This window comes from Puma concolor, chromosome D1, assembly GCF_028749965.1.
Source record: "Puma concolor isolate L17-30 chromosome D1, mPumCon1.1.hap2, whole genome shotgun sequence".
In the NCBI taxonomy this organism is placed as follows: domain Eukaryota; kingdom Metazoa; phylum Chordata; class Mammalia; order Carnivora; family Felidae; genus Puma; species Puma concolor.
This window is the reverse complement of record NC_141676.1, coordinates 5,019,391-5,038,994: the sequence shown is the minus strand read 5'-3', so window position 1 is coordinate 5,038,994 and position 19,604 is coordinate 5,019,391. Positions and strand designations below refer to the sequence as shown.

Below are 19,604 nucleotides of genomic sequence, written 5' to 3'. Positions count from 1 at the left end.
CCCCTTCCTCCCCCCCCCCCGCCCCCCTCCCCCCGACGGAGAGCTGCCAGGGAGAGTGCAGAGGAAACAGCTCTCCCCGTCTGGGGCTTCCAGACATCTCCTTTTGTGACTTCTTGGGGGACAGTCATTTGGTCCCCAAGGCTTGAGTACTCTAGATCCAGACCACCAATTAAACCATTTGGTAATAAGTTGCTTCTGTCCTTTATTTGTTTTTTCAAAGTGGGAGAGGTGGTGGTGGGCCAACCCTGGAAGGTGATTCCTCCCCGCGGCCCCCCAACAGCATCAGATTCTTCAGTCCACGACTCCTGCCCCGTGTCCATGTCCCTGAAGAAAGGAGGGTGCCCCGCCAGCCCTGCCACAGCCCCTCCAGCCTGCGGGTCAGAGCAGGCGGCATGGTCAGGACCAGCGCTAGGTTCCCAGGGCAGCTCTTCCCTTTTCTGCACTGTGTGGACTGAGGTGGGGGGGTGGGGGGGTGGGGAAGAAGTTTGTTTTCAATTACCTCACTGGAGTGGGACAGACTTTGTTGTTGGGTTGTTTTTTTTTTTTTTTTTTTCCTCCTTTCTTTCTAAACAAGGAGAAAAAGAGCTGGGAGAGGGGAGCTGGCTGGGGGTTGGGGGCAGGGGGCTTTCCGTGGCATCAGTAGCAGCTTTAAGGAAACCTGTCTTGGGGGGGTGTCCTTCTGAAAAGTGCTCAGGGCCTCCCTCTTCCCCCCACCCTCCCCCCCACCTCAGCCAGAACTCTGCAGTTTCAATGACATTCTTGGCGGGTGAGCCCTGAGATCTTTTGATGCCCACGCCAAGGTCAAGAAGGCAGATGTCCAGTGGGTGACTGGCACTGAGGCCAGCCATGAGGTCCTCAAGCAGCCTCCCTTTCGGAAGGAGGGAGCCACGAACGGTGGGGAAGTGGGGCGTGCAATTCGTCCTCCCCTCGTTTGCAGCCTGCTCCTTGTGGAGAGTGTCTGCACAGACAATGTGGTTTGGATTTGGCTGAGCCCCCTCAGCACCTTATAAAGCACCTTGCTGAGTCAGGGAGAAAGCAGCCCCCACTCGGGAGAGGAGGAGGGGGCCGGGAGAGAAAGGGAAAAGAGGGAGAGGGGAGGAGGTGGGGGGCTGAGAGAAGGGACGGGCAGAAAAGTAACTGGGTGGGAGTAGGAAGGAGGGAGGAGGCAGGAGCCCAGGGAGGAAGAGGAACAGACTGCCGTGGAAGGGGAGCACCCCCCCATCCCACCGCGCGCGCCCAGCAAATACTCGCCTCGGGAGGCCAGAAAACATTGCTTTGCAGTAGCTGAGGGCCTGTGGCCCTGAAATGGGGACCCAGGCCAAGGGGGAGCAGGGACAACTGACTTTACACACAGCCACCCCCCACACCCACCCAGCTTGTTACGGTGACACTGCACGCTGGAGAAGTCGCCTTCTCCCTCTGCCTCTTGTCTAGACTTGCATCCCTGCCCTCTCCCCTCAACCAGGGGGTGGCCAAGCCCCCCCCCCCCACCATCTTCCCCACTGCCAAGGGGAAAATCAGCTCCATCTCCAAGCTGCCAGTGCCCCTCTGCCATGTCTGGGCAAAGGCAGGAGGCTAGGAGCTGCCAGGTGGGTTGGGGTGGGGGCTGGAATAAAGACCTTGCCTTTCTGCTGCCAAATGCTAAATAGGGTGGGCTGTGGGAATTGGGGGAGAGAAGGAAGAAAGGAGAGGCAGAGCGTGATAGCTCCCCCTCCAGGATTTCTGTGGCGTGGGGGCGCAGGGGGCTGCCCTCTGATTTCCAGTTGGGGATGTCAACTTCCCACTCCCCTGTGGCTCTCAGACTGGGATTCTTGTTCCGGGATTGCTGGTGAGGGCAGGGCAGAGGTTACAGGAGACTCCTGCCCCCTGAGCCCCAGAGCCATCTGTCTTGGTACATGGTGTGCAAGAAGTTTCCGAAACCCTGCTGGGTGCTAGGCGCTAGGAAGACAGAAGAGGGAAGGAAAACCCACCCCTGCCTTTGAGAATTTCATGGTCTGGTGACAAGGGGCACTCATTTAAACTGAGAGATCAGAGGATGGAAAGGGCAGGAGAGCTCTGGGAGGAGGTGGAGCTTCAGGGTGGGAAATATAGCTGGAGCCACAGGAAGATGCACCGAGGGAGCACTGGCCCTGGCCCACGGGGCTCCCTGTTCTGCGGAGAGTCAAGCTGGGAGTCAGGACGAGGGGCTTCCAATTGGCCAGCGGCATGGCCTTGGGAAAAGCCATCGCCTCTCGTGGAATGGGGTATGACCCCTTGTGCCCTCCTCCCCAACAGGATGGTGGGAGATCGGGGAGCTCATGAGGAGGACACTGCTTTGCTGCCTCTCCGGCCTTCCAGGCCTTATCCACAGGGAGTGGCAGGCCAGACCCCAAGGGATGTGGCCGGGAGGGGGGCAGGTCTGGCACCAGGCGATGCTTCAGTTGCCCTCCAAGGGGGTGGGGTGAGTCAGTTTGGGCTCAGGGACAGGCTAGACCTCTCCCACTCACCTTCCCTCCCTACTCCCATAGCTGGTACCCCCAGGAATGGCATTCCAGACACCCCCAAAATCCCATGTCCCACACAGCTGCAGAAAATTGGCACTGAAGGGGTCCTGGGCCCCAAGGATGTCGTGGATTCCTGAACTAGGGAAGCCTCTGATCCAGCCCCCTCCTGATGGGTCGGCAGGAATGAGAGTGTTGGCGAAGCCCACAGAGGTAAGTGAGGACACTCACTAATTCATTCACGTGTTGACCAAACATGTCCTGAGTACACAGACAGGAGCCCCACGGGGCCATGGGGATGAGGGGTGGAGGCTGGCAGGAGAGGCAGGGGCCTGCCAGTGCCTGCTGCAATGCCTGGCATTTCTTGGTGACACTTTTACTCCTTTTAGGACCCTAAGGCTTAACTGATGACAATAGTTTAAACATACTGAGCTCTCACCACGTGTTGGGTCCTGTGCTAAGGTTTTTCGTGGACGAGACCATTTGACTCTTGCTGTAACCCCAGAAAACAGGAGCTGTGATTTACCCATTTTGTATGTGAGGTCCCTGAGGCTTGGAAAGATGAAGTCACTTGTCTCAGGTCACACAAGTGGCGGAACCAGGACTGGAACCCAGCACCGTCTGCCCTTTGAATTACACCATTCAGATGCCAACATGGGGCACGCCGAGAGGGGAAGGGGCTGGGTGCCGAGAGCGGGCTCCAGAGGCACCAGGACTAGCCAGCGCCCCCTGGCTATGAGGTTATCTAAGCTGGGGCCAGCCTGCCGCTATGGGACACTAAGATGTCCCTTTGGACAGAAAGAGAATCCCCCTGTGCCTGGAGCGGGGGACCTGGGCCCTCCTGCTCTCTGCCCACTGCTGACATGGACTGTGTGGCACGTGGGGGCAGGCACCTGACCTGGACCCTCCTGGGCTGGCGAGAGTCAGCCCCCTGAAAAGCGCTCCAGTCCCCTCAGCTAGAACTGTAGATTCCAGGAGCAGGCGAGTGGGTTTGAATCACGGAATGAGGACCGAACTGCGTGTTAGGTCCCCACCCACCCACAGCCAGGGAGAGGGCTTCCCTGGGCTTCCGAGGGCCCTACTACTCCGCCTGCAAAGTGAGGGCCAGGTAGGCTCAGAGGCTCTGCCTGGGCTGCCGGGGGCTCCCCGGGATCCGCATCCCTGACGGGAGGCCTCCTCTCCATCACCTCGTGCACGCGCCACTGGCTGCAGGCCTGGGGGCCACCAGCAGGGCTGTGCACTTTCCCTTTCCCTCCAGTGGGCACGGGCCCAGAGGGCCCCGCCTCACCCTGAGCTGGCGGTGATGTCAGCGGAAACCCCAGGGTGCTGAGGACCTCCTCCTACCTCAGCCACGGCCCTACCCTGCCCTGCGTCCTGCACCCACACCTGGACGGGCTCAGCCTCCCAGAGGACAGCGCGCCCACCTGCCCCCTGCTTCCCCGTGAAGCTGAGGGGAACCGGGCCCTGCCGCCTGCCTCTCCCCTGCCCGACCGAGGCTTCGTCTCCCCATCTGCGAGGATGTCTGGGTGATGAGTGGGTACCGGAAGGCAGGGGCAAAAGGGGTAGCCCCAGATGCTCAACTCCTCCCTTGCCTGCCAGGAGCTTTCCCCGCCATCCTCCCAGGATGTTCCATTGCCCTGGCCAACCCATGCCTCGGGCTCCGTGACTCCGTCTCCCCTGGCAGAGGAGTGGGGTTACCTCTCCCTGGGCTGGAAGATCCTTATCCTGCCCTGCTGAGTCACTGCCGGCTCCTCCCGCTCTGTCCCCTCCCTCCCTACCGGCCTCCCTCCTTGAGACTTCCCCGGCTTTCTCCAGACTGTCTGGGTTCCTCAGGGGCCCCAGGGGTCAGAGGACAGACAGCATCTCCCTGAGATGACTTGGAGTCCCACCCCGAGTGACCGCCATCCCAGCACTGTTGGGACAGTGACAAGGAGTAAGGGCGTCGCTAGCTGTGTGACCTTGGGCAAGTCACTTGGCGCTTCTACACCTCACTTTTCTCCTGCACGGAACAGGAATGATGATAATGGTACCTTCCTCGGAGTAAGGACAATTGAGCTAATACAAGTCAAATTTCCGGCACTCAGCACTTGATAACGTTGTATATTATTGTTATCTGCCCCGTCGTGCCCTATCCTCCTGTCTCGGCTAATGACGCCACCTCCCCCTTTCCAGTCCCCGTGCCCACATGTCTGCACCTTTTCTGTTCTTCAGACCTGCTTTCCTCCTGCAGCCTGTCCCCACAACCCCCACGTGACCTGACCGTGTGACGCTGGGCGTAGACCACAGGACACAGATACGAGACTGGAGAGTTGCGCCGTCGTTCAACCCTCCTCCCACGACGACCAGTTCGGAGCATTTGACTTTGCAACCCCGGGGGGGCTGCGTGTATGGAGGGAGAGACAGAGGGGGAAGGGTGGACACTCAGGGCACAGGGGGCTCTGAGTGGAGTCAAGGGGTCCGGGCTGTACTGGGCGCAAGTCCGTCCGGGCTTCCAGGCCATCTGTCTGCAACACTCGAGTGGTGGTTGGGTCTGTGAGGAGTTCACCCCTCCCCGGCCCCCACAGGCACCTCTCAGAGGTCCCGTCCTTCCCACCAGAGCACCCTGAGCACTCGCCAGCCGCTGCGAAATGCGTGAAATGACAGAGGGCCCCAGGACTCAAGGCGCACAAAGGGCTGTGGTGCAGAGGAAGGAGAGGGCAGGCAGGGCTTGGAAAGGGGCCGAGGAGGGTCTGGGTGGCAAAGAGGGGAAGGCCACACCTGGCCTGGAAGCCGTGTCTGGGGCTGGGGAGGAGCTGGCACTCAGGCCGGTGGGGCGCAGCCCCCCAACAAACATTCGGGAAGCACCCCCTATATGTGCCCCGAGGAACAGCGTGGACATAGAGAGACCCACACCCTGCCCACCAGGGGCTCCGGGGCTGCTGGGACGGAGGGCCAGATGGCTCCAGAGTCGCCGGGGCCCTGCTCTCAGTTAGTGGCCTCCCCCCTGCCCGACCCCGGTTGCCTGAAGTCTCTCTGCGCTCCCCCTGCCCTCTGGTGACCCCATCTCGGCCAGGGAGGACGGCTTCTAGGCCCCCTTCTCCCTGGGTGCGTAGCACAGCGTTGGGCACCCAGCTGGCACCCACAGGCGCTCGCCCAGGGCAGAGCAGCCTGGTCTCTGCTCTGGAAGCCAGGGCTGTACGCGGTGTCTGTCTCCCTCTACTGGTCCCTTAAGGGACAGCCTGGCCAGGACGCTTGGCACAGAGCTGGTGGTGTCCAGGTCTCCCCAGGCAGTGGATGGGGAGCACGGGGAGGCGGCGAAGAGGGCCCGGGGACTCAGGCCCGGCTGCCGCCCTCAGGAGCACCGCCGCCTCCTGGGTCTCTGCGGCCCGAGGAAGCCGGTCTCCGACAGGGGCCCCCAGGGGTGGTCTGAGGGAGGCCAGGTGGCCTCCCCGATGCCTTCCCCGCAGGCCAGCAGGCCAACAGCCTCCTTCCCCTTCCAACCCACGAATGGAACTGTCATCCATGGATTTATCTAAACCTTTTGTGCAGCTATTTATATTTCCAGCCGAGACCACATTTTGGAGTAATGAGTTCCATCGGGGTCCTCCCCTGCTGGGTGAAGCACGCTGCCTTTGATTTGTCCTAAACTTACCTCACTCGCGCTCCGAGGGGGCCCTGTAACTCCAGCATGCCAGGTTCTGGTGAACAAGCCGGAGCTTCCCCTCCGCATCCCTGCTGCGGGTTTAAAGTTTCCATCCCATCTGCCTTCCACCTCTAGCCTGCAGCCTGAGGAGCCCGGGTCTCCGGCCTGCGCGCGGGGCGACCGGCAGAGCGAGGACAGCCAGCACCTCGTGCCGGCCTGTGGCAGCCTGCCAGGCCAGCGAGGACTCATTCTCCCCACGACGCCGAGGGCCCCGAGGGCCCAGGACTGCGGGGCGGCCCCGTGGTGGCAGCCACAGGCTCCCAGCACCGAGCCTCTTTGCGGGGCTGACCTCTGCCTCCTCCGCCGGAGCCCCCTGACCAGTCCCGGGCCTCCAGGCCTTTCTGTGTATTGTTTCTCCGGGGTGGGGGGGGCTCTCCTCCCAGGTTCCTAGTGGGATTCACCGGGACTCCGTCCACGCTGGTTTATTTTGTTTCTGGTCCTGACCCTACAAGAGGTTGAGGGGACACTCCAGAGACGGGGATGGTGAGCCACGACAGTAACAGCGGCAACGCCCACGGTGTGTACCGAGAGCTTTCACGGACGCGGACCGAGTGAACTCTCACACAGCCCTTTGAGGGAAGGACTGGTATTGCCCCTTCCCCCCGATTTCCAGGTGAGACAACTGAGGCTCAGAGAAAAGAAGCGATGTGTCCAGCCCGGGAGCGGTGGAGCCAGATCGGGGCAGACCAGGGCCTAGAATGCCATCAGTCCCCCGCGACAGACAGCCTGTCCTGCAACCTCTCCGAATGCTATACCCTTGTCGTTCAGTACATGCTTTTGTTTGTTTGTTTTGGTTTATTTATTTGGGGAGAGAGTGTGAACGGGGCAGGGGCAGAGAGAGAGGGAGGGAGAGAGAGAATCCCAAGCAGGCACCATACTCAGCGCAGAGCCCAATTCAGGGCTCAGTCTCACGACCCTGGGATCATGACCTGAGCCAAAATCAAGAGTCAGGAGCTCAACTGACTGAGCCACACAGGAACCCCATCAACAAATAATTATTTAAAAAAATTTTTTTAATGTTTATTTATTTTTGAGAGAGAGAGAGAGAGAGACAAAGTGCAAGCAGGGGAGGGACAGAGAGACAGGGAGACACAGAATCCGAAGCAGGCCCCAGGCTCCGAGCCGTCAGCACAGAGCCCGACGCGGCGCTCAAACCCACGAACCGTGAGATTATGACCTGAGCCGAAATTGGACGCTTAACCCACTGAGCCACTCAGACGCCCCGGCAGATAATTATTTTAAACGTTTGAAATGGTAACCACCTTCCTGCATCCATATCTTACATACTTTGGTACCTGTGGGGTGAAGATTAGGAATTTGGGGGTTGAAAGGATCCTGAGAGAGCATCTCGTGCAACCCTCTCATTTTATCAGGGAGGAAGCCGAGGGCCAAAAAAAGGCCTTGACTTGCTGGAGACTGTGAGCAGGGCTGGGGCTGTCCCGGGTCTTTTCCGGCACAGACCCCAAACTGCCTTTGGGTTCCTATTCCCCTCCCAACAGACGGTGCGCCTCATGGTTGCAAGGCCCTCCCCCCCCCCCCCCACACTGTGCCTCCTGCTCCATCCGGACCTGACAGGCATCGGTGCCTATGCCAACTGCAAGCCCAGAGAGGCTGCCTGGTTTCAGACAGGAGAACATCCTTCCAGTCCCGCAGCCTAGGGGGAGCAGGACAGCCAATTACAACTCCTCCCGGAACTGCGGCCAGATGACGGGCCCAGGAAAGCCGAGGGCCCCTTCAGGATCACAACACGTCAAGGTTGGAAGGAACCTCAGTGAGCATCTCACACCGCCAGCCACGTCATACAGATGAAGACACAGCCGCAGAGACAGAGAGGGGCCTTCAAGTCACACAGCGAGTCAGTGGTGAAGCACAGACTAGAGACCCAGGACCCCTGATTCCCAGCTCCAGGCTCCTTTCTGGCCTAAGCCCTTCAGAAGGGTCAGGTGATAACTGACCTCTGGCAGGGTGTGTGTGTGTGTGTGTGTGTGTGTGTGTGTGTGTGAGTGAAAAGACTCATTAAGAATCCTAAAGAGGGGTGCCTGACTGGCTCAGTCAGGAGAGCATGCAACACTTGATCTCGAGGTTGTGAGTTCAAGCCCCACGCTGGGCATAGAGATTACTTAAAAAAAATCCTAAAGGCTTTATGTGTGTGGGTGTATGTCTGAAGATTCATTAAACATCCTGAGAGTTTACGTCTCTCTCTCCCTCCCCCAGGCCTTGCACCAAAGACCTCAAGGCCACAGGGCCCTACAGCATCAGAGGTGTCGGGGCAGAGGCACAACTGTGTGATTATTGTGCCCCCTCCTCGCCTTCCAGGAGCTTTGACATCTGCTCCTGTCCCAGTTGGGCTGCCCAGGCGACAGGTGTGGGGCCACGGTGGAGAGTGTGTGAAGGCTAAGCTGAGTTACATTGGGGTAAAAAGAGAGTGAGGGATATGGAGAGAGGAGGAAAGGAAGAGAATAGCTAATGCTAGGTTCTTTTGTGGGTTTTATTTTTTGACAGAATGTGGGGGTGGGGTGGGGGGAAGGGCAGCTACTGTCCAGGGAAGGATGGGACTGTGGGAAGAAGCTGGAAGTTTCATCACAGCACCTTAAGTAGACGTATATGAAATAATGTTGCATTATTTCAAATTCAAGGCGGGGAGGGAGCGGCACAGAGAAGACCTATCTGAGGTCGAGCAAGTGCAGCTGAGCCCCAGGAACAGGAGCCAGTATGTGAGAAGGGGGACATTTTAGGAAGGTCACTTTGGTGCTGTATGGAGGGTAGACTGGAGAAGACAGGCTGGAGGCAGGGGAGCACTCAGAGAGCTCCCACAGGCATCCAGGTGAGAGAGAATGGTGGCTGAAGCCAGGATGATGGCCATGGCCATGGACGTGGGTGCCACCTGTTTGGAAGGTGGAACAGTCAGGGCTTGCTAAAGGACTGTAACGTGGGATGATGGAGACTGGATGACTCCCAGAGTACTGACTTAAATGCCTGGGTAAAGGTGGTGCCATTTGCACTGATCCCCTTGGAAGGCAAGACTAACCTCCCCCACGGGTGCCCGGGTGGCTCAGTCGGTTAAGCATCCAACTGGATCTAGGCTCAGCCCATGATCTCACATTTCTTGACCTCCAGCCTCACAAGCGGCTCTGCGCTGACAGAGCAGAGCTTGCTTGGGATTCCCTCTCTCCTTCTCTCACTCTGCCCCTCCTCTTGTCTCTCTCTCCCTCTCAAAATAAATAAATAAACTTAAAAAAAAAAAAAAAAAACCTCCACCAGTGCTCTAGGGAAGACTTGTGAGAAACTGCACCTAGGGCAGGAGAGGGAGAGAAAAAGGGGGATCCAGAACTGCAGGCCAGGAGCTGGAGGGCAAGGGGCAGGTAGACAAATAGATTCTTCACTGCAGACAATACCAGAGGGACAAGGCCAAGCCCCGACCCTAAGGAACTCAGCGATGCCCAAGTCCCTTCAGAGCACTAGGAACCTAGGAACCCTGGTGCTGTGCGGGCTAGAGCTCAGAAAGTCCCTCCAAGACTTTCCTTCCACTGTGCAGCCTTGCAACCTGGGGCCCAGGGCAAGGGGGAAACTTCCCTGGCTGCACGCTCTTGGGAGTCTTTTTTTTTTTTTTTTAGAGAGAAAAGGTGGGGGGGGGGGGGGAGAGAGAGAGAGAGAGATCAGAGAATCTCAAGCAGGCTCTGCCCTGTCAGCGCAGAGCCAGAGGAAAGGCTCAATCTCACAAACCGTGAGATCATGACCCTAGCCAAAATCAAGTCAGACGCTTAACCGACGGAGACACCCAAGCGCCCCTTTGGGGAGGTCTTTTAAAAAATGGTCACACAAATGTGACTCTACGCTCGGAAGATGTTTCCAGCGCTCCCCACTGGTGTCCCTCATCATTTGGCAGCCCCCACCCCTCTGCTAGGCTCACGGAGCATTTCCCCCCGCCCCCCGACCAGGGGCAAAGCCCACGCACCAATGACCTTTTACTCCCGCTTGCCCCTGCTAGGTACACCCTTCTACCCCTTTCAGCCCCGATAATCTGTTTTTCAAGATCAATGACGGATCCTCCAAGCCAGAATGCACAGCCACCTCCCAACCTCCCACCCTGAGATCCTGAAGCAAATTTAGTCTCTTTAGAACTGGTGGTTGCGGCTGTGTCCGTGCGGAAGGTCCAGCTTCGACCAGGTATCCAGACGACACCCAGGAAGATCTGTACTAAGCGAGCCAGGCGGGCGAGCCCGTACATCTCAGGGCTCCGAGCCCGGTGCTCGCTCCATGGCGGCCGCGGGTGCGCAGCCGCCGAGGCCCAGCCTAGCCGGCCGGCCCGCTGCCCAGGGGCGCGAAAACGCAGGGGCCGGCGCTCCCGGCTCCAGTCCCCGCGCGGCCCGCCTCCAGACCGAGGACTCCGTCACGTGACGGCGGAGCCTGCGTGCGTTTTTCTCACGTGACGGAGGCGCCGGCGTGTGGGCCAATGAGAATGCGGGGCGGGGCTTCCGGGGGGCGGTGCGCGGGAAGGGAACCCCCGGGGGCCCCGCGGCGGCGGGCGAGACCCGGGGACCAGCCGCCTCCCCGGGGTTGGGTAGGGATCCGTTGCGGGCCGGCCGCCAGTCTCAGCTCGGTCGCGGGCCAGGCCCGGCCCCGGTCCTGGGCGCAGCATGAAGTGTCTGGTCACGGGCGGCAACGTGAAGGGTGAGTTGGGGGCGACCGGTGGGCGGGGGCACGTGGAACCGCGGGAGATGCCAGCCTAACCCCCGTTTCTTTTCTCCTCCCCGCAGTGCTCGGCAAGGCCGTCCATTCCCTGTCCCGTATCGGGGATGAGCTCTACCTGGAGCCCCTGGAAGACGGGGTGAGGGGGTGGGTGGGATTACAGCAGGGAGCCGGTTTCGCCTCCCATCAGGCCAGATGCCCTTGGGCAGATTTGTCTGCAGAGTTTGTTCCCCCCTCCTCCCACCCCGTTGTTGTGGCGTCAGTTTGGGCCCTGTCATCTTCCCTGGTCCCTGAAGTGCCCGGTGGCGGGTGGGGGGTGACTAGGGGAAAAGGCAGAGTATGTAGACCCCTTGCTGTGGGAGCAGTGCCGCCAGGGACTCAGGGAAGGCTTCGGGGAGAAGGCATCCGCTGACGGGACCGAGAGGGAGGATTTCCACAGGTGCCGGCGGAGGACAGTAGGGCAAGTGTGCGACAAAAGCCAGCCAGAGGGCAGGGCCGTCTCTGCCCCCTGACCGCATCCCTTTCCCTGCTCTTCCTGGCCCAGCTCTCTCTCCGGACGGTGAACTCCTCTCGCTCTGCCTATGCCTGCTTCCTCTTTGCCCCACTCTTCTTCCAGCAGTACCAGGCAGCCACCCCTGGTCAGGAAGCCCTGCGCTGTAAGATCTTGATGAAGGTGAGGCCCTTCCCTCATCAGCGGCCCTGTGCCGCTGCCCTGGAATGTGTCTGCCCTGGGACATTCAGTAGATACTGACTGGGGAGAGGTACTGCAGGAGCGAGCCAGTGTCAAATGCAGTGAGGGGCACAGTAAAGACCACAGAGCATAACGGGAGATACAGAGAGGGTGGTTGATCCTGCCTGGGTTTGGAGAGAGTGGTGATATTCAAGTTGGGCCTTGAAAGGTAAGTAGGTCTTTCAAGGCATCCCAGACAGGTGTAACAGCATGAACAAAGGCCCAGAAAGGCGTAAACGTTCTGCACGTTGTGGAGGTCCTTTCCTGCTGTGACAGTGCTGAGCCTGGGATGGCTAGGTCCTCCCTGGGATGTGGAAGCTGGTCGGTGGAGGCACAGCACTGAGCCGATGGATTTGCCCCGCTCAGTCGTTCCTGGCCGTCTTCCGCTCGCTGGCGATGGTGGAGAAGACCGTGGAGAGATGCTGCATCTCGCTGAATGGCAGGAACAGCCGCCTGGTGGTCCAGCTGCACTGCAGATACGGTGAGTGGGCAGCCGGCTGGCCACGGGGTCCCTGGGGTGGAGGTTAGCAAGACCCACTGAGACCCTGTCTGCCCATCCAGGGGTGAGGAAGACTCACAACCTGTCCTTCCAGGAATGCGAGTCCCTGCAGGCCGTCTTCGACCCAGCCTTGTGCTCCCATGTGCTCCGTGCCCCCGCGCGGTGAGTCTGTCGGCTGGCTACAAGCTGAGCCGTGGGTCTTTTTTTCTTCTTTGGAGCTTCAAGAGTCAATTTAAGGAGATGCCTTCTTCGTTTTCTCTTCTACATTTGCTGTCGGGGTCTGGTCTGGCTCTTAGGCAGAGGCTGGAATGGAGGAGGGCGGTGCCCCAGGGTCCTCAGTATCTTCAGGAGCCTGTGTTCTCCACCCCAAAGGTCCAGCTTGGCTTTCTGGCCATTCAGACCCATTCTGACTCCTCTTTTAGAAGGCAGGTCTTTGAAGCACCTGGGTGGCTCAGAGTATCCGACTCTTGATGTTGGCTCAGGTCACGATCCCAGGGTCATGGGATCAAGCCTCGTGTTGGGCTCTGTGCTGGGTGTGGCGCCTGCTTGGGATTTTCTCCCTCTCTCTCTGTCCCTGCCTCACTTGCCCTCTCTCTCTCTCTCTCTCAAAATAAACTTTAAAAAATATTTAAAAAGAAAGAAAGAAAAAAAGCAAGTAGGCAACCAACCAAGCATGTCTTTGGTTTGCACGTAAATCCTCTCTCTGGCCTGAACAGCCTTGAACGTCCATCTTTAAGCTTTGTGGCTCAGGAGCTCAAAACCCTTCTCTGGTGGGGTCATCCTTCTGGGACTGTGTTCTTTCGAGAGCAGCCTCTTTTCCTATCCGCCTGGACTGTAGATTTGAGGAGTCCGCAGCCCAAGGAAGGAGGCTGGACCGGGAGGTCATGGTCCAGAACGGCTGCCTGAATACGCAGCCATGGGGGTGGGGCTCTGTTCTGGGAAAATCTGAACACCCAGGGGCAGTGCAGGACCTGGCAGATGGGGGCTCCAGTGGAGAACACTAGTGTGGAGAGGGGTAGCTCCCCTCCCACCCTCTGCTGGATGCTGCTTGTATTTGAGTAACCCAAGGTCATGTTCATTTTGGTAGCCATAAGGTGTGGTATCTGAAGTTCCCTTTGAGTCCCTACAGTCTATTTCTCTGAGTTCTGCTGGGATAGTGCGCTCAGGACTCCTTTGGGTAAAGGAAGAGGGAAGGGTGTCACCTCTAGTCTGGATTTGGGTGCTATTTTTTTCTTCTAATGAGCAATTGTTTTTCCTTTTTTCATGGACAATTTCAAATATATGTAGAAGCAGATGCCCACTCCTGTCTCAGTTGTCTTGAGGCCGATTCCAGACGTTGTCTCGTACGTGAATACTTGTTAACGTGTATTCTAAAAAGATGAAGATTTAAGGCCTTTTTCTGAAGGCCGAGTTTATAGATGGCGCCGCTGTGGTTTCCCACCCCTCGGTGGGCAGGTACTGCCTGCCTGGTTCGGCCCATGCAACAGCCCATCCTTTCTGTTACCTCCTCTGGATTCTGCTCTGGTCTGCCCCATCCCTTGCGGTGGACTTTTCTCCAACAGCCCGAGAGCTTTGGATGAGGTAGGAACCAGGTCCTCCTCACCCTGTCCTCCCTCCCAGGGCGTGCTAGGCCTGGCACATGGTAGGTGTCTGTGCGCTAATAACCCGCGCCGCAGCTCTGCCTCAGCTCACCAAGAGCGAAGGCCCTGGGCAGGGCTAAGCCTTGGTGTGATGCTGTGCCCTCCTCACAGGGTCCTGGGGGAGGCTGTTCAGCCCTTCCCCCCCACATTGGCAGAAGTGACGCTGGGCATCGGCTCTGGCCGCAGGGTCATCCTGCGCAGCTACCAGGAGGAGGAGGCAGGTGAGGGAGCCAGATGCGGCCTGGGATGACTCAGGGTGGGGGGGGGGGGGCAGCTGGGGTAAGAGGGGACAGGGCCCAGAGGCCTGCGTTCCTCCTGCTCCTGCCTCCAGACAGGACTGTCAAAGCCATGGTGACGGAGATGAGCATCGGGGAGGAGGACTTCCAGCAGCTGCAGGCCCAGGAAGGGGTGGCCATCACTTTCTGCCTCAAGGAATTCCGGGTGAGTTTCCCCCCAACACGCTCCCCACCCTGCCCTCCCGGCCCCGCCCAGGCTCACTGCTCTGCCTCTCCACTCCCAGGGACTCCTGACTTTCGCAGAGTCCGCAAACTTGTCTCTTAGCATTCACTTCGATGTGCCAGGCAGGTAATTCCCAGCCTCGGGTGTGGGAGGGGAGGCTCTGGGCTGCCGGGAGCTGAAAAGCCCTGACCTGGCCCAGGACCTGTCATCTGCCTAGGCCAGCCATCTTTGCCATCAAGGACTCCCTGCTGGACGGACACTTCGTCCTGGCCACGATGTCCGAGTCGGACCTGCGCTCCCCAGAGCTACACAGGCTGGCGCCTCCGCTCCAGGCTCACAGGTGAGGATGCCCACCCGCCTGCCCACGCCTCCCCACTGCCATCTCTGTACCCTGGCCTGAGCCTGCGGCCCGTGTGCCACCCCCAGCACACACACTTCCTGTCAGGCCCCAGCCCCTACAGTACTCACAGCCCCTTCCAGCCCCGCAGGCTCAGCCTTCCTGATCAGCTGTGCTCAGAGATCCCTCCCACCCAGGGAAGTGTCCCCAAGGTCGGGCTGGCTTCCTTCTCTGGCTGAGTCCTCCCCTCTGAGCCTCTTCCCAGGCCAGGGAGGGAACAGGCTGCTGGGAGGCAGGGAGCTGCCTGGGGCTGGGGAAAGCAGGTGGCTGGAAGGGCAGGTGGGATGGGGAGGATGGGCCCAGTGTAGCTGAAACAGAGGAAGTTTAGTCTGGCCCCCCGCCCAGCACGTCCCTGGGCCCCAGTGCTCTCCAGCTCTGTCTCCCGGGAAGGAGGAGGCTTTGGCCCCAGGTGGTCTAGCTCAGAGGATTTGATGCTCCCCTACCCAAACTGAGCTAAACTCGCTCCCAGGATGCCTCCCTCAGGCCCTGATCTGAACGCTGATCAAATGGATTCCAGGTCCACTCCCTGCAGGAAGCCTCCACTTAACCACTACGTCTTTTCCCCTCCAACTAAATGAGAAAGTAGTAAAGCCGAGGGATCATCACTGGTCACAAGGCGTTTACAGCCCCCTCTGAGTCCTCTAAGGAGGGGCCCTGCTCTGTACCCTCTTTTCTCCCTGTTCCTGACACCGTGTTCCTGCCTACAGCACACCCCACCTGGATGACTTTGCCAATGACGACATTGACTCTTACATGATCGCCATGGAAACTACTGCAGACATCGAGGGCTCCCGGGCAGTACCCTCTGTGTCCTTTTCACCTGGCCACCAGCCCCCTTCTAGCCCTGGCCCCTACTCAGAGGACAACGACACTGAGCCCAGTATAGAGCCTGGGACTCCCCCCCCCAAGAAGGTAGGAGCTGGAGATGGAGGCAGGGGTGGGAGGCAAGGAGGGAGCAGCCTCCAGAACTCACCCCGCTTCCTCTGCTCCCTTCCAGTTCCGCTCGCTGTTCTTTGGCTCCGTCCTCGCCCCTGCACACTCCCCTCCCGGCCCCAGCCCTGTGCTGGCTGAAGATAGTGAGGGTGAAGGCTGAACTGAGAACAAGCCCGTGTCCAGAGGCCCTGGACTAGACGAAGCCACGGCCTCCCCCTTCCCCCAGAGAGCTGATCTCTGCCCTGGTGGGTGGTGAAGGCAGGCTGTGCTGGAGTGGAGCTGGTTGGTCTTGTCCCCACCTCAGACCCCTCCCAGCTGTCTGTGACTAGCCTGGGTCCTGTCTTCCCTCACCAACTCCCAACCAATCATGTCTGTTCCCAGGCTTGGCACTGAGCTGCCACCTGATGGGAGGTCCCTCACCTGTTCCTCCCCGTAGGCCTTCAGGCCAGACTCCTAACTACGCAGCCAGGGTGGACACCTGCCTTCCCTAAGACAAAAGTCACAAAGGGGCTCTTGGCCCCTGCTGCTCTCCCGGCTTTGCCAACCATGACGTGTCCCTTCCTTAAACCCTGGGCACGCTCCTGGGATCCCTTTAGCCGGCAGACTATTTTTCTTGCTTTCTCTATGCTGTCTGGCCCTGGTTTGGAATTCTAAGCCCCCGTGGACCCGAGCCTGTGGCTGGGGTTGCCTTGGCTGGCGCCCCATGCCCGGCAAGCCTGTCCTCCCAAGCGGCTCTGGGCAGAAGGGCTGCCAGGCTCAGTATTTGGGACAAGGGAGACAGAGGCCGTGGCGAGAATCCAGCTTTGACCTTTATTCAAGAGACCAGATGGGTCGCCCCAGGATCTGTCTGCTGGCCCTGAGGCCAAGCGAGGCTGGAAACCCACATCTGGCCCTGCTTTGCCCTGAGCTGCAGCCTCAGCCCCAGGGTCCTGCTTGTCGCCACCGCCGGTGCAGGCGGAAGGAGCCCTGGGGGACTGGACGCTGCTATCGATTCATTAAAAAAAAAGAAAAAGAAAAATATACCAAGGCTCCGTGCTCCCCGTGACAGGTGGGCCTGGGGGGAGCCAGCACGAACCCCCCAACGGCCACATAATTTCTGTACAATCCACCATCTGGGGCAGAGTGCGGGCACGTGGAGGCTATTTCTTGGCTTTGGCGGAGTTGCGGGGTGGGGTGATGGGCCGGCCTCCAGGGTTCAGGCCGCTGAACTGCCCGTATTTCCCCTTGTTCTTGTCAGCGGGCTTGAGGATCTACAAGAGACAAAGCTGGTCAGGCTCACGGGCTAAGCCGTGGGGTCACGGGCCCCTTCCTTCCCCATCCCCACCTGGAAGGAGCACATGAGCGTCTCATCCACACTCATCATGGCGCCTGCGTTGTCAAACTCGCCACAGTAGTTGGGAGCTGAGAAGAGTGTCACCAGCTGCCGCTTGGCAAAGAACTCATAGCCGTCTTCCACCACCTGGAGGAGGATGGGGGCAGTTAGCTCAGTAGGTGCTAGCTACCAGGCCCCGGCTCCCCCCCAGCCCAGGGCGGCCAGCCCACCTGGTGTGCCCGGCAGATGAGGTCCAAGTCGTGTTTGTGTAGGAACTTGGCCACTACCTCAGCCCCAAAGGTAAAGGAGACACCACGGTCATTCTCGCCCCAGCCCTGCACGTCCTTGTCAGGGTCAGACCACAGCAGGTCACATAGCAAGCCCTGGTCAGGCACGTCTGTTGGCCGCATGATACGCCGAATCTGCTCCATGGACTGCAGGTCCGGGGACAGGCCTGGGGCGCGTGGGGGGAAGGGGGACACAGGTCACTTTTCTCAAACCAGCCTCGAAGCCCTCCTGCTCCAGAAAGCCTTTGCCGGTCAGTCTCCCCTCACCCACCACCACCTGGCTCTCTCCCAGAGTCCCAGGAGGCCAGGCGGGCAGAAGTCCTCGCCTTCTGCCTCTTCAGGTTCCTGCCCTCAAGGACCAAAGAGCTCTCTGAACAAAGGAGACAAAGTACATTCACGATGCCAAGGCCAAAATGGGGGTGAGTGCGACCTAACGCCGGGGCGGGGGGGGGGGGGGCTTTCTGGAAGATGTGACATGCAAACCAAGACCCCTGGGATGTGGCCTGGGGCTCTTCCTTCCCAGACATTCCTTCCACAACGTGCCTCAGAGACACCCTCACCTCCATGGCAGCAGAAGATTTTCTCGTCCACAATGGCAGCAATGGGCAGGCAGTTGAAGCAGTCGGTGAAGGTTTTCCACAGTTTAATGTTGTAGCGCCTCTTGCCTGCCAGGAGGGAGATGCCTCGTGAGGCCCAGCTGCCCCCCCCCCTGCCCTGGCACACTTGTGGGCCGCTCAGACACAGCTGGGGGAAGAATGGAAGGCAACAGAAGCCCCCTTCCCTGCCCCCCTTCCCCGACTCCACTGCCTACCAGCCGTCCTGGAAGAATTCTAAAGCAGCGGAGTCCACAGGAACCTGAGTTCCAATATGGAACAACCCACCCCCACCCGGTGAGCAGGGCCAGGCCAAGACTAGGTCTGGTTTATCTCCGCTTCTGGTAGACAGAACCCAGTCCAAATAGGCATCCTAAGTGCTTAATGGATGTACTGGAGGGGAGTGTCATCAGGCAGGGCCCCACATGAGAATATATATGGTCCTCAGTCAACAGCCATTCACCAGACCCCTCCTGAGTGCCAGGCCCCGTGCCAGGAGGGCAGGGTGGAGAGCCATGAACCGACGTGCACCCTTCATAGAGCTCATACTCTGCAGGTACCTGTCAGACACTAATACCTCTACTGCCAGGCCAATGTGAGGGTCCCACTGAGTAGCGGAGTCCCTCACGGACTTGGGCAACCCCAGATACTCTGCCTACTCACACTCATCATAGAAGCCATAGATGCGGTTGATGCTGGCACACTCGTGGTTCCCACGGAGCAGGAAGAAGTTCTCTGGGTACTTGATCTTATAGGCCAGCAGCAGGCAGATGGTCTCCAAAGACTGCTTGCCCCGGTCCACGTAGTCCCCCAGGAAGAGGTAGTTGCTCTCTGGAGGGAAGCCGCCGTACTCAAATAGCCGCAAAAGGTCGTAGTACTGGCCATGGATGTCACCTGTGACCCAGAGAACCTGTTCAGCACTAGGTGCAGGGGTTACACTTGAACCCAGGACCAAGTCTGGGCTCCAGGGAGGAGCAATCCAAGGACTTGGAGGGGAGGAAGATTCCACTTTCAGAAGGCAAAAGGGGCCTGGTCAGGGGGCTCACCGCAGATCTTGAGGGGTGCCTCCAGCTCCAGAAGAATGGGCTGGCTCAGGAAAATCTCCCGTGATTTGAGGCACAGACCACGGATCTCGTTTTCTGTTAGCTGTACATTCTTTCCAGGCCGCGAGCCCTGCACTGGGGACGGAATGGGGCATCAAGACTCTGGTCCCTCAGGCAGGAGGAAGGTGGACGACGCAAGGGGCCCTATGGGCACATCTGGGGGCTCAAGGGCCTTCTGGGCCCCTCCTTGCCCCAGGGGCAGCTGTCGCTGTTGAGCCTCCCAGGACCTCCGCCTCGGGCCTCCCAGGTCGGGACCCCTCCAGGAGGGGGGGTCTGCTGTGCCCAGGGGCCCGCCATCCAACACCCCACCCTACCCTACGGCGCAGGACCCCTGGGAGGGGTGGAGCTAGGTTTCTTAGGTTTCTCCCTCGCCCCGAGAGCGCAGGTCGACCCGTGCGCCCCGGGCCCAGGAGAGGGGGCTGTCCCCTCGAGCCAGGGAGTCCCTGGAGCCCCCCCAGGCGCGCTGCGACTGGGGGGCAGCCGCAGCGGCGGGACCTCGCGGCCCGTCCCCGCCCAGTCGAAGCTGGCCCTGGGAGGGGCAGGCCCGCCCGCGCACCACTTCCGGGCCAGGCAGGGGGCCCGGGCGCGGCGGGCGCCGACCTCCCCCGCCCCGGCCAACCTTCCAGCAGGCGCCCGATGATAGAGTCCAGGTTGAGCTTCTCGCTGTCGGACATGGCGGCGCCGCCGCTCCGGCCCAGCAGCTCCGGGCCCACTCCTGCCGCCCGCCCTCCCGCTGCCTCCTTCCGGCCTGGCGCTCCTTCCGCCCGCCCCAGCCCGCCCCGGCCTGCCGCCCCGCCTCC

At 59.8% G+C, this 19,604-nt stretch overlaps 2 protein-coding genes across 3 annotated transcripts; one reads left to right on the top strand and one right to left on the bottom strand.

The window, feature by feature from the left end:
* The first annotated feature begins 10,636 nt into the window (after positions 1–10,636).
* Positions 10,637–16,527, top strand: RAD9A (RAD9 checkpoint clamp component A). Of its 2 annotated transcripts, none has more exons than XM_025915686.2 (11): positions 10,637–10,833; positions 10,920–10,990; positions 11,396–11,524; positions 11,948–12,062; positions 12,143–12,242; positions 13,832–13,941; positions 14,052–14,161; positions 14,241–14,305; positions 14,379–14,519; positions 15,284–15,488; positions 15,574–16,527. In XM_025915686.2, the coding sequence occupies exons 1-11, from the start codon at positions 10,800–10,802 to the stop codon at positions 15,667–15,669; spliced, it is 1,176 nt and encodes a 391-aa protein (XP_025771471.1). In that variant the 5' UTR covers positions 10,637–10,799; the 3' UTR covers positions 15,670–16,527. The 2 variants fall into 2 exon arrangements, with proteins under 2 accessions (XP_025771471.1, XP_025771472.1); XM_025915687.2 differs by having other exon boundaries at positions 10,639–10,833; positions 14,397–14,519.
* PPP1CA (protein phosphatase 1 catalytic subunit alpha) lies at positions 16,301–19,583 on the bottom strand. The gene is made up of 7 exons (XM_086676777.1): positions 19,424–19,583; positions 18,748–18,879; positions 18,365–18,595; positions 17,669–17,773; positions 17,052–17,275; positions 16,834–16,968; positions 16,301–16,759 (listed from the first exon to the last, which is right to left on the bottom strand). Exons 1-7 carry the CDS (start codon positions 19,476–19,478, stop codon positions 16,649–16,651), a joined length of 993 nt encoding a protein of 330 aa, XP_086532903.1. The 5' UTR covers positions 19,479–19,583; the 3' UTR covers positions 16,301–16,648.
* Positions 19,584–19,604: the final 21 nt, after the last annotated feature.

What these genes read in the sequence shown, in the direction of transcription:
- RAD9A (XM_025915686.2), top strand. Translation starts at nt 10,800, where the DNA reads ATGAAGTGTCTGGTCACGGGCGGCAACGTGAAGG. An exon ending in TGGAGCCCCTGGAAGACGGG is followed by an intron (nt 10,991 to 11,395) that starts GTGAGGGGGTGG and finishes TTCCTGGCCCAG; the next exon opens with CTCTCTCTCCGGACGGTGAA. An exon ending in TCTGCCTCAAGGAATTCCGG is followed by an intron (nt 14,162 to 14,240) that starts GTGAGTTTCCCC and finishes CTCCACTCCCAG; the next exon opens with GGACTCCTGACTTTCGCAGA.
- PPP1CA (XM_086676777.1), bottom strand. Translation starts at nt 19,478, where the DNA reads ATGTCCGACAGCGAGAAGCTCAACCTGGACTCTATCATCGGGCGCCTG. An exon ending in AATCTTCTGCTGCCATGGAG is followed by an intron (nt 17,276 to 17,668) that starts GTGAGGGTGTCT and finishes CACGCGCCCCAG; the next exon opens with GCCTGTCCCCGGACCTGCAG. An exon ending in TCATCTGCCGGGCACACCAG is followed by an intron (nt 16,969 to 17,051) that starts GTGGGCTGGCCG and finishes ATCCTCCTCCAG; the next exon opens with GTGGTGGAAGACGGCTATGA.